The sequence below is a fragment of the Catharus ustulatus genome, chromosome 6 (genome assembly GCF_009819885.2).
Source record: "Catharus ustulatus isolate bCatUst1 chromosome 6, bCatUst1.pri.v2, whole genome shotgun sequence".
In the NCBI taxonomy this organism is placed as follows: Eukaryota; Metazoa; Chordata; class Aves; order Passeriformes; family Turdidae; genus Catharus; species Catharus ustulatus.
The window spans coordinates 39,725,808-39,739,048 of NC_046226.1; the positions used below are offsets into that span (position 1 = coordinate 39,725,808).

Here is a 13,241-nt window from a genome sequence, read left to right on the forward strand (position 1 = left end):
AAATGCCTGTGTGCTGTATGTGATGGCAGCTGAGTTTTTTAATATGCATTTATTAAGATCCTAATTGAATCCCACATTGCCTTGTGTGCGTCTTCCTAGCCGGAACATGAACAAGGCACCCTATAATTCAATTAGAAGGACCTGCAGCAAGCTGATCATTAGTCTGTCAGGTTGTTTAAAAAAAGACATCTAGGAATAGGGAAAGAAGTTAAATAAAGGGAGAACTGTTAACACCCATCCCAAATTCATGCAGACTCTTCCACACATATACCTGAAGCATAGAATCTGCAATGCTCAAGCACTTGAATGACAGCTTACTACATTAATCCAACAGTCCTTTCTCTTGCTTCAGACAACTTACACAAAACCTCAAAAGTCAGAATTAATTTTCCTCATAAATCCTTCTCTACTCAGATTCATGAGAAAACACTACTAACACACATGACTACTGCAAACAAGGAAATCGCATTACCTGCCAAGACCCTGTTGACAGAGGAATGGGTGGCCAAGCCAGGCTGTCCTCGTTCATGGAAAATCCCAGCATAAGGCAAGTACTCTGGCAGCAAGAAGCGTCTGCAAAACAGAGAGAGTGAAACATGGAGAAAGCCATCCTGTGTACTACAGCCCTGAAGAGTAATTGCAATTACTTTGAGGAAATATGACTACGTTCCAGCAGACTACAGTAGAGGGAAGTTGGAATCCTCTGCTTAGCCAACCGCTTCCCTGCTTCAAACAAAAAGTAAATTACGGATTAGGTCCTCCTGTGATCAACGTGGCTGCAAAGATCAGCACTAAACAAATCCTCTACCACCCACAATAGTTTCCTAATCTCAAACCAGCACATTGTGCTGAGACTCTCTAATCAGATTCTTTTCTCCTCCTATTCTGCCTTCACACTGTGATCTCAACCTGTAAGTAAAAAGCACTAAGACCATGGTATCTTTCAAACACCACAGGATGAGCAGCTCATACTAACATGCCATCCCAGCAGTCCCAGAAACTGCAAACCAAGGATAAAGAAGCCCGGTGCAAGAAAAGGAATCTACCTGAAAGCACCAGTGAGCTGTACTGCAACTGGTACCTCCAGGATTTCCACTCCTTTTGCTCTTCCACACAGATGTCTTACCTTGGGACAAAGCGTCCCAGCGACGGTGCAGACATGCGGGCATTCCGGGGAGCTCGGTGCCTGGATCGGTCTCCATTGTCCCTTCAGCAAAAGAAAGAAAGTCATTGTACATTAAAAATACTACGTAATGAAAGTAATTTCCAAGAAAACAAAACACCAATGACATCGCCCAGTCAACCTGAGTATGCCAGAGAGATTTAATGGTTCTTATGCTTCCGATGTTTCAAATTCACACAAGTAACTGTACCAAATCCTCTTGACAGTTTTATATAAGGGTAATCTTAAAGTTCACTTTCTTCACTGTCTGACAATGTCTCAAAAGTATCAATAAAACCACAGGGAGTCAATGAATCAATGTCAGCACCTGAGCAAATGAAAGAAAAAAACACAGAATTTTGACCAGGAGAGCAAAAGGTAAGCTCACCCCAGTCCTCAGAAGAACCTTCTGTCAATCAAAGAGATTTGCTGAAGTTCACATTTTCATTCCCACAAGTGCAGGCAAAAGAGACTAATCTACAGACTATTCTTTTGCGTTTCTTCCCTGAAGGTCCAGTTTAAGTGCCATCAGATCTTAAAACTATCTCATTTTTCATAAGCTTTTTCCAGTTAAATCAGAAATTGCACCTTCTTAACAACATCTCATTCTCTTTCGCAATAAACGTCTGGGCCTTGGGGAATGAGGGAAAAGGGTCTAGCATCTATTGTCCTACAGCAGACACAGGAAGGCACTTCCCCAGGAGGGCAGTGCAGCACTGAACAGGCTTCACAGAGAGGCTGCAGAACTGCTATCCTTGCAAGTCTCAAGATAGGAGCTAGACAAACTCATGGATAGTCCTGTCTTTTGGTAATGACAGCTGTACAACAAGAAGGAGGTCAAACTGGAGGACCTTCAGAATCCCCATCACACAAAATTCCTGAAATTGTATTCCTAGGCCACAAGGGGACCTGCAATTATACAGCATTAAACTGCATGGAAAATAATGAGACTCCATTAGTGACTCTGGAGTTCTGAAAGACACCTTGACAGCACTTCCTTCTCTGTTCAGAAACTTACTCTCTGTATGACCTTGCACAAGTAACAAGTCTGTTCTCCCTAGATTCCAAATCCCCATCTGTAATTGCAGCCCTGTCTCCTTCCCAAGCAGTTGTGGGGAGAATATTACTTGCAGAGCCTTGAAATCACTAGGAAAATAAATATTCCTTATGCAACGCACTAGCAGGACATTTCTAACCCACTCCAGCAAGCTGTGCATTTTATAATTTTTTTCATTTTGCTTTTTTGAAGTCAGTGAGCAAGAAACGTGGGTTGAGAAGAAAGTCTATTACGTGGCTGTTTCCCACACACTTGAGGAACCTAAGAACACAAAAGCAGAGGTTCTTCTGCAAAGCTCGTTAGCATTTCAAGCTATTTCACCAAAACCAGATCCAAATCCAAGCTCAAAGCTTCCATTTCTCCTCCCACTGTAGATACAGCATTTGCAGTTCACAGCCAAAGATGCACTTCACCCTCAGGATTCTGTGTAACCAGCAGGGTTCCTGAGATCAGAAATGCAAAATTTATCACAGGCCTCCAGCCTATTAAATGCAGATAGAAGGAATCCTGTAAATTTGAGTGCTGACATATCAACTTCTGTTGCTAAAGAGAAAAGACCAAAGGAAAAAGAAGTGTCACGTTCCAGATCTTGGCACATACAGTAAGAGGTAGCAGAAGACAAGAAACACTTTTTTAAAACCTCCATGTAGCAGCTTTTGAAACAACACTGATATGCAACCCTGGGAGAAAAGCAACGAAACCATTTTCAGGTTTGCAATTGCTTTAGACATTTACTAGAATTGGAAGATACTTCTGAAATGGACAAATATCAGCAAGAGGAACAACAGCAGGACTACACTCTAGAGAAGTCTCCAGCTGAAGAGAATCTCAGCAGCAGGTTTTAAAAGGAATGAGGAATTAGCTCTAGCAAACAAAAGGAGATAAAAGGGCAAAGTCTACAGACTAAATCAAGAGACCTAGAGGAACTAATTTTTCAAGTTAAATTGCCACTAGACACAGGTCTTAGCATCCACAAAAACATTTTCAGACACATTTTCTTTCTACAAGGTGACTTTCTGATGTGAGAAGTCCATCCTGTACTTCCTTATTTATTTACCGTGCACACAATCTCCTGACAATATGGAAAAATGGATAAAAGGGAAAAGTATAGACTAGGCTTTTTTTTCAGTTTTCATGATGACAGAGACAGCCTCTACTAATTCAAAAGACAGACATATAATTTCAACATCCCCTAAAAACAAAATTAAAACCTACATCCCAATGGCCACCTGCCCTGTAACTCAGACTGCAGGCAGTAAGAAACAGTGGCTGTCCTTCAAGAACACTAGAATTCTTATTTACTGTAAGTAGAAGTGTAAGATACACTCCCCCGGGGTAAAGAAGAATATTACTAAACATTACTCTGAATTACTAATTTATAGAGTCATTTATATCTAAACTCCCATGCATAACAACCACATGCAAGAGTGTCTAGTCTAGCGTTGTAAAGCTAGAACTGCTGATATTGCCCTGGTGCCAGATGAAGATTATTTCTGCACCCTCTAAAAAGGAAAATAAAAAACGCCCTACAGATCAGTGAAAATGGTGGCACTTTGTGTTATTTCTGTACTACATACAGTCTGCTGACAGAGGGAGGAGAGCAGATGTTAGCACACTGCAGTGCCATCGTAAAGCACTCCAGCAAGAAATCAGAAGTTTCCAAGGCTCCCTAAAGCACTGATGAAGATCTAATGCTCTACTTTCTATTTAGTGTCAACTACCTACAGATTCATTAGCTAATGATTCACAGTGGATAGTTTAATTAACATTACCTGCAGAAATGGAAAGCAAATCCCTCAGTGTGTGTGTGTGTGTCTGCGTCTACATAAAAAAAGCCTCTTCTGTAAAGCAACTCAATAACCTTGCTAAAGTAAATGAAATAAACCACAGCAAGGTGACATCGGAAACATAATACTCTAATTATTAACAGACTAATTTGTCTCAGCAGGAAAACTGCAAGAACCAACAAATGGTCAAAATAACTTTTAAGGTCTGACTCAAAATTCAGGTTATTCATCATTTGTTCAGATACCATGGTGGGACAAATTAAACAGAGAATAAGAGCTGGTAGGGGAGAAATAGTATTAACACTAACCTACAATGGAGCATGAAAGGAAAGCAATTCCCAAACATTCAGGAGAATGACGGACATTTAACAGGGCATAAGAAGGATTCAAGTTTATCCTAAATTGGATAAGACAGTCAAATCCCCTTGGATTTTTCTTCTATTGTCTTGTTTGCTTGTTGAGAGAAAAAATTGACCAATGTAAATTTAACGGACCAGCAATGCCAGCTCTGAAAACCGAGAAAGAGATATAAAATTTTATGTCCTTAAGTTTGGAGAAAAAGGCATTCTTTTTCATCTGGTAACATGGTTACTGCATTAATAACAGTGGATACAGAAGACAGTAAGGACAAAAAAAAGCGCCATGTTCTGCTTTTCTGTCTTGGCAAGAATTCACTTTAATATTTAGAGATTGTTGTATCAGGAAGTGAAATTAAACACACAGCATGGGATTTCTAATGCAATCTGTTGGTCTAACTGTTCCCCACTGTAGTCAATATTAAAACTCCCACTGACTACACTGCCAACAGAATTAGGTCAACAATGACCATGTTGAAAAGCCATTTAATTATCAAAGCCAGCGCCAGTAAACCATGCAAGTTCAGAAAAATCAAATTATATCACACCAAGTCAATTGTTTCATATTTTCAGCATTTTATCACATTTCATGCAATCCAATTCAAAATTCGTATTGCAGAGGTTAGACACTCACATACAACAGAAATGCTAAATAATTGTTTGAGTGGCATCTATTACTTCCTTTTAAGGTTGACACTGGAAGTTGCACCATCTTCATGTAGCAGAAAAAACCATTGTTTGAAGCACTGAGAAAATGTGAACTATCTGTACTGACCTGCTGTACTCTTTTTTGTTAATTGTAGTAGGTTACTTCAGAGGAGATAGGACAGAGGGCAGGAATAGCCCAAAGCCTTATCAAGAGCTCAGAGGAGGTTACAAGGTGCTGCAAACTTATTTGGCTTTAGTGGTTGGTCAGGTTTAACTGTAAATCCTCTAAATAGGTTCCTGGAAGATGTCATATTAAATTGGCCATACTAAAGCAGAAGCAGATCCTGAAATCTTGCCAGTCACTTCACAGGATTCACAGCTGATTTGGATGGAAACAGATGATACTTACCTTTAGAAGAGTGTGCTCTTCTAGGGTTACACAGTACTATAAGACAAAGTGTGTACTGTTTTACAAAAAGTATAGAAGTAGGAAAAAGAGATGATGAAGGGAACATTACTTTTGCTGGTGATTCTAAGAATATGTCAATTGCTTTCCAGCACCATCCTGATGGGTAAAGTAACATACAGTGTTGGGAACACTATGACAGAAAGTTAGCTACTAGTTCCACCACTGAGAGAAGTAGCAAGTATCAGATATCAACACTTTAGTTTTTAATCTGTCTGATCCTGTAGGATCTTGAGCATCTAACAGAAATCAATTTAGAGAAAAATGGGAACACTTCTAGTAAATAAGCCTCTCAAAATAGAGAGGTAAATACAAAATAAATAAAACACTGTCATTCTGAATATTTTAGTGAGATATAGGCAACCTAGAAGACAAAAGAAAAAGCCACACTTAAAGTTGGTTGTAATTCTGCACAGGGGCATAGTAGCTAAAATAGTATCTCCTGGATCAGTTAGACTAGTGTCTTATTCAAAAATAAAGGTTCCATACAATATGTGCTATTTTACCCACAATCCTCAAGTCTTGGAGAAGCTACAAACTCAAACCAGAAAAAGGGGACCACCCTACATCTGGCTCTGAGGACAAGTGTTATCTCACCTAAAACCTAAAACAGGATTATGTTAAAGATGAAACATTAAAGACATCAACTTACCTAAGCAGAGAGTTATTTCCACAAGTAGATACAAAGAAGGAAGTCAGGAGCATAGGTTCTATCAAAAAGGGTACAATACCGACATCCACAGCTATTAAAATGACTACCTTATGGTTCTTTTAAAGTGCATCTAAAAGAGCATACACAATCTGGTAAAAATAAAAGTTATATGCTTATGCACCCATTTTTGAAAGATATGACCATTCCTGAAGGAGAAGTACTCAAAGCAGAACTGAAAGAAACAACAAGAAACAAGAAAAACAAGGAAAAAAGTGTATTTGTTACACAAAAAGACTTTCCTGGCGCTAAACATATGATTGCAGAGCAAAGTCCCAAGTGTAACACTGGAGGTCAAAAATAACTGAAGAATAAAAATAGTAGAGAAACCACAGAGTGAGGGTGGCCAGCTGAAGAGACAGGAACTAGAACAGATTTTTAACACAGTAATTGATAAAGAAGTTAGGCAAGTCACCCAAGGTTTGCCATCATTCTGTGTTCTTCAAAGGCTGAAAGGCCAATGTCTCACTAGGAGCTTTTTGAAAGGAACACCAGAGAAAATGTGCACCTACTCATCAACTAAAACTTCCTATAAAACAGCAGACTGCTGAGTTACTAATGGCTCTGCTGACCAGAGAGAAACAAACCCTTGATTACCTCTCAGAGCACTATTCAGGGGAAAATGTATTTACAAGATTAAAAATGACACTTCAGAAGATCAAGTGTTTCAGAAAAGCATCACATATGAGAGGTCAAGAGAAACAGCAGTACTTGCCTGGAAAATGCCAAGGATTAACTGCTTCAGAGAAAGACTGATTTGGAACTAGAATGAAGTACTTTTTCTAGGTGCATGATCCAGTTATTTCTACTTTAATCACCTCGCTGTGTGGTGGGCTCACAAATAGATGATGTTGTTTTAGAGTAAGACTGATACATTTCATAGCTACAGTGAATCATTAGAAAGCAGAAACATCAGCAGCCAGACAAAGCTAGGGAGGCATCAACTTTTGTCACTTTTAAAAAAGAAAATATATTGCACTGTTATGCTTTCAAATGAAGCAGAACTGAAACCATGACTTCACAAGCAATGCTAATCTGTTAGACTTATGGGCTTCAAGAATGCAGACCACTACCGCTTTGCACGACCAGCAACAAACCAGTAACAGCTTGCTTCCCAATTACTCTAACACTGGACTTCACCTACTAGGCAACCTAGTTTGACTTCTGAGTTGCACAGACACAAAAAAAAAGCAAAAGAAAAACAATGGACAGAGTTTAGATTTGGCAGAAAAACTGAAAAGTACCATCTCGACATCAAAACTGTTTCTATGGACTCGGGCAACCAACAGTATGGAGTATAAAAGGAGCTTTTCCGGCAACTGCCACCTTTCTAAAAGGCACCCTGATATGAAGACATTTGCCTTGCTGGAATGTGGCTTAATGGTAAAGTAACATCATGCTGGAGAGGTTAGCAAAACCCTACAGTACTGCTACAAGTAAACAGTTATTGCCTGTTCACCGCTTTGATGCAGCATTACTAGACATTATGACCAAGATATGGGTAATATAAAAGACTGTTGCGAAAGATAAAGATTAAAAGAATAGGGAAAGTGAAGCTGCAGGCTACTATAAGTAGATCACAAGACAAGCTAACAGTAACTAACCCTTGAAAAATTAAGTTAAAAGAATAGATTCAGTATCACTCCATTCATCCAGCAAATGTAACTTTCTTAGCCTGAAACTGTGTTTAAGATGATGAATACAGTTAACTTAAGTTGCTGTGCATCTGGAAGCAACATCCCAGTGGTAACTGCTTCAGAAACGTCTAGAAGAGAAGAAAGAAAACCCAGAAAGTGACCACCAAGTTACACATATTTGCATCTGCTTTGAAAACCAGTTTTGAAAAGGCCTATCTTCATCAAAAACAATGATGCAGTGCCATATGAGGCAAGAAACAAAGACAGATGAAAAACCACAAAAACAGATAAAGGAGCTCTGAGAAGAAAGAAACAAAGACAGATACTTAAAACAAATAGCGATCCTTCATTATGTGAACTAAAATAGCAAATTGCTAGCAAGGCCATTATTTGTGGACGCTCAAGGTAACAAACAGTCCCATCTAAGATTTCCAGGAAAAAAGAGCTACATTTTCTGACCTGTCATGGATCCTAAAAATCCATTTCCATCGGCACTTGAGTGACATGAAGAGCCTATTGAGATTGTCACATCTCCTATATGTCATTTGTTAACTTCAGATGTAAACACCAGAACGGCAAGGAGAAAAATGAAAAACCCCAGTCTAATTGCCTTTAGAAAAATTGTAGTTTGAATATGATACCACTATCTCTACAACAAAAGGCTATCATGATCAAGTCATCTCTCTTATCCACCTTCACTATGTCCTACGACAGCTTAAGACTTCGCATCCAATCCATGCAAGGTTAAGGTGTCACCTTAACCCACAGACCCCTAACAGAATAAACATCTTTCTTTGCCTCTGGGATTCCTCATGCTTCTCTCTCCACAATGACAGAGCTTGTCTCAGCGTTCTAGAGCTGTAGATTAAAAGCTCTATATTATTTAAAGTGTCACAAAAAAGCTTCAATCATTCCAATTTTTCCTTTCTCCTGCCAAGAAAACCTGGCTACTATTTGAAGAAGTTTCTTTTGCAGAAACTGAAGGTTATCAGAAAGGACAAAAAACACTCTGAAATACATGAGTGCATGGTGGCAGCTGTGAGGGAGGGCAGTAAAGACCAAGACTTTGCAAAGAGTCCAAGTTCTACCCATGTGTTCTTAGTAGTTGGTGTGCTAAGGGAAGTCAGAAGGTGCACAGTGAATTGATTGCACTGTTGCAGCTAAGTCCCACTCCCACTGCACTGTGTGTATAGCAAACAGTGATAGAGTCAGACTAAAATGGCAGAGACTGGATTTAAACACACACATGGACTTCTGTCACAAGGGTAAGAAAGAAGTTATTTCAGTAATTGGCAACCTCCAACCTCTCCCTTCACTCAAACTTCCAAAATCTTTCTGTCTCAGGCATCAAGCAAAATACAAGCTTATTCTTATCATGACACACAAATCCCTGCTCGAAACTCACTTCTACCATTCCACTTGAGGGGCAATACAGAGAACAGAATCCACAACCAAACCTACTACCCAAATACACACTACTGAGCAACCACATTGCCACAGCCATTGTCTTTCCTTTTCTCTCCCATTGCATAATGTTAATTCAGACATGAGTTCGTCCAGACAGTTACTAATCATCAGTTCCCCTGTCAAGGTTCCTAAAGAAGCTAACAACAAAATATACAGTAATTTCATGATTACAAGCCACACTGACTATAAGCCGCATCGCCAGGTGTTGGCAAACATTTCATTCTTTGTCCATACACAAGCTGCACCTGAGTATAAGCCGCTCTGCCGTTCTCAGGGAGGACCCGCGTGCAACAAACTTGCCAAATAGTAACAGAATTGGGGCATGGTAGGGTTTACTGGCTCGGCTCGGGCTGTGAGGGCTCGGGGCTGGGCCAGGTGGCCCAGCTCGGCGCTGCCGCTCAGGGCCGGCCGCTGCTGCTGCTGGGCTCGCTCGCCCCGGCCCAGCGCGCGGTGGCAGGGGGGCACAGAGCCCGCCGGCACCCGCAGCGGTGGTGGGAGGCGGGGATGGAGGCCCCCCGCTCCCGCAGCAGCAGGAGGGGAAGGAGCCCGCTGGCACCCACGGCAGCGGCGGCAGGAGGGGACGGGAGCCCCCTGCTTCCCCCCGAGCTGCGGGGTCAGCAGGAGGAAGCCCCCTGCCTCCCCTGGGCTGCGTTGCCTGAAGGAGGGAGTCTCCCGCCTTCCCCACCCCCTGCGCTGCCTGCACAGAGCCGGCTCCACCTGCGGTGCAACAGGATAACCAATGTGTAACAATCACAAAGTCCCGGGTTTTACTGGCAGGTTGCTCGACTCGGTACCTCAGTTTGCACTTCCGGGGTTGTAAATGTCAGAAAATTATTCACATATCGGCCGCTCCTGAGTGTAAGCCGCATTTCCAGGGTGGGAGCAAAATTTTAGTCAAAACGGTGCGGCTTGTGATCGTGAAATTACTGTACTTTAAATGAAGACTTTCCGAAAGAAGGGTGATTGTCTGGATATCTCACACAAATGTCTAATCAGACATGCACTTTTCTTCTTAATACAGAAGGTTAAACCAGAATGTCAGCTTGAAGTGGAGCACAAACCAGACTTCCAAAGCAAACATTACAACTATAGAAAAGGCCCAAAAGAATCTACCACACTATTCTCCAAAATGAATGAAAGTTACATACAAGACACTGGAAGTAAGACTTGCAGCTTCAATACAGTGGCAGTTGGCTGGCAGGTTGCGATCTTAGAACCTTTCAAGCAAGAGGTTGTTGGAAGAATTTAGGTTTGGCAGTTCTTGCCAAGACAGTGTTAATAAAACAATCAAAAATGGCAGGAGGCAAGTATGACAGCTACTCATGAATTTTACGTACTTATGAGGAGACCCTTGTAAGATGCCCATCTGAGAAACCCCAACTCTTGTCCAAAGCATGCCTTGAACAGAAGAATTTTAAAGTGATAAATAAAGCCAAACAACATCACTCTGAATCTTGTAAGCTTTCCTTAGGTGATCAATCATCTTTGCAAAGCATGAGCCTGCTTCCAACAAAACTAGAAGGCCCATTAGGGTCTCAGCAAAACAGTGCCTACAGTTCTCGTATTTTCTGTCTGGATGCTTGTGGTGTCAAGAAAAAAAATTAAATAGATGAAGCACTAAAACAAGACTTCAGGCCTTTGAGGTGAAGCCCATCTTGTTATAGAGACACAATAAAGACCTTCCCAGCCTGTGACAACGCACAACTGAGTGGATCCATGCCAGCACAAACTCTCCTACGAGGAAGGAGAAAGGATAAAACAGAAGACGGAAAAGCTGGAGACATGAAAAGAGTGTAATCTCCACGATCCTTCACATCTGTATTCAGTCAGGCAGCCCACTCGCGGAAGTAGACAGAGGAGTCAGCCACAGTCACACCTTTAGCCTTAGCTTGAAAGCCTTTTTTGAACTCTAGTGAAGGGTTTGATTCAGGCTTTCAGAGCTGGTGCACTGTCCCATATATCTGCTTTTCAGTCTGACAGATGACATAAATCTCTATTTCTGTATTTGTTCCCATAGCTACTGCAGACAAAAAGGGGCATAGATGGCCAAAATTCACCTACAGAAACACCTTCACATTCTGATTATGGTGACAAATTCAGAATTACAAATGAAAGAAATGAGATTGCACTGTCCAAGGAGTCCAAGAAGCATCACCCACAGTCATCAACATCAGAGAGCTGTTCTAGACAAAAGGAAGTCTATAGGAGAGACCAAATCAAAATTCTTGAAAAACTCAAAAGAAAGTAGTTCAGTTTTAAAAGATCTAAATTTACTATGTGACGCAAACATAAGATAATCAAATAAGAACTTGAAATCAGGAAGTTCAACATGTATAATTTGTCTATAAAGAACCTATTTTTACCAGTTATGCTGGAAGACTAAAGTGATGTCATTCTTCATTCAGAGATTCTTATTCCACATCTCAGGAAGCCTTTTCATTTTAGCTTAGGATTCTACTAAAGCTAACCTTAAAACCCACTCATATCAATCTACCTGGTAACAACCTAATATTACAGTCTGTATATATATTACAAACTGTATTAAATGCTTTTATGTAGACATGACTAAGTTTACAGTTGACAGTTGCACTCAATAAGCAGTAAGATGACGACAGTGACAGGTTAAACACAGGGAGCACATGTAGAGAGGGAACAGCTTATTAGACTGAAAAACACAGGCATAGAGTGTCTTCCTCCTCCTCCCCTGTCCAGAAAAGCTGGTGCAAAAGAAGGATATTACTAACACCTACAAAAACCACTATTCAGATTCTAATACCAACACTACTTCTACTGTCATCACAAACTACATGTATTTATGAATGAATTCACCCTTGACTGAGACACAGGAGAGACTTTAACTTAAATTTAGAGGCCATAAGCACACAGTGCACAGGTCAAGTTTTTGATGTCCCTTACTAGGCCATTAGGTAAACAGAACTGAAAAAAGACAAAATTAATTTTTGAAGAGGGAAAAAACCTCAGAATTCCATAAAATATGAAAGCAGAGGAAGGTTTGTCTCACAGGCATCCTGCACAAGGGTTTTACTCCTTGCCCAGTGCTCTATGTATAGTAAAACTGATTGATATTTAATGTCACTTACATCTTTCTCCTAATTCTGGGAAACCAAAAGAGGTTATTTACAATTATATTAGCCAGATTAGAAAGAAAGTACCAAGGCAATTTTCTGGCTTTTATGGGAAAAAAAAAAGTTCCCTGTATTTCAGGAGAAAAGCATGAGCTGCAGACAGCCAGACACAGCAGCAACACCCTTCCCTATATCAAAACTGGAGACACAGTGAAGTCAGAGCATCTAAACCACAGCAAGAAAAATCATCCATGAAGCAATACATGATTGCACAGGTGAACAAGCAAGGAAGGAGGGACACAGGAGCCAAAACGAGAAGAAATCTGTACGACATTTAATTGTGAAGTCTCAGCAGAAGAAATCAAATGAGTCACGAGAAGTTCCAGTTCTAAGGGCACCCGCACAGCAGCCTTCTTTAATCAGCCAAGAGAAATAATGAAGCAGAGAGGTAAAAAGACAGCAGGTCTTGAAGGAACAGAGCAGAATTTGATATGAAATATTCATCCAACAAATTCAGGCACTGCACATTAAGGAATAAATACTTCTTTTTGCTCAGTATGAAATGAAAGACAACCTTAGTATGGTTGATTGAATTGCTTCCCTGACTGGGTGCTCTTACTGTGTGAACATTATCTGCAGGGGAACACGCTTCTCCACAGGCATTTGCCTGGCTCTGTGAAGGAAGAGCATACTATCTTTTATTTCTTCAGCAGAACAAGCTGCCCCAGACAAATAAAATGGAATAATAGAAGTAGTAAGGTCTATGCTTCCAACACATTCACTTCACAAAAACATATTGCTGCTCTTCCAGACCACAAAGATGCTTGAGAAAATGCAGAAGAGTCACTGCCTAACAGCTTATCTGC

The 13,241-nt window shown here is 40.7% G+C and overlaps 1 protein-coding gene across 3 annotated transcripts in view; it reads right to left on the reverse strand.

The window, feature by feature from the left end:
• The window catches only part of AMBRA1 (autophagy and beclin 1 regulator 1), a 129,087-nt gene that overhangs the window by 77,479 nt on the left and 38,367 nt on the right, over positions 1-13,241 (reverse strand). For 2 of the 3 annotated variants that reach the window (XM_033062963.2, XM_033062961.2), the window contains 2 exons: positions 1,127-1,210; positions 473-573 (listed from right to left, as the gene is read on the reverse strand). In XM_033062963.2, coding sequence (XP_032918854.1) covers positions 473-573; positions 1,127-1,210 — 185 coding nt within the window. The remainder of the gene's footprint in view (positions 1-472; positions 574-1,126; positions 1,211-13,241) is intronic. The other variant, XM_033062962.2, reaches the window with a different exon arrangement.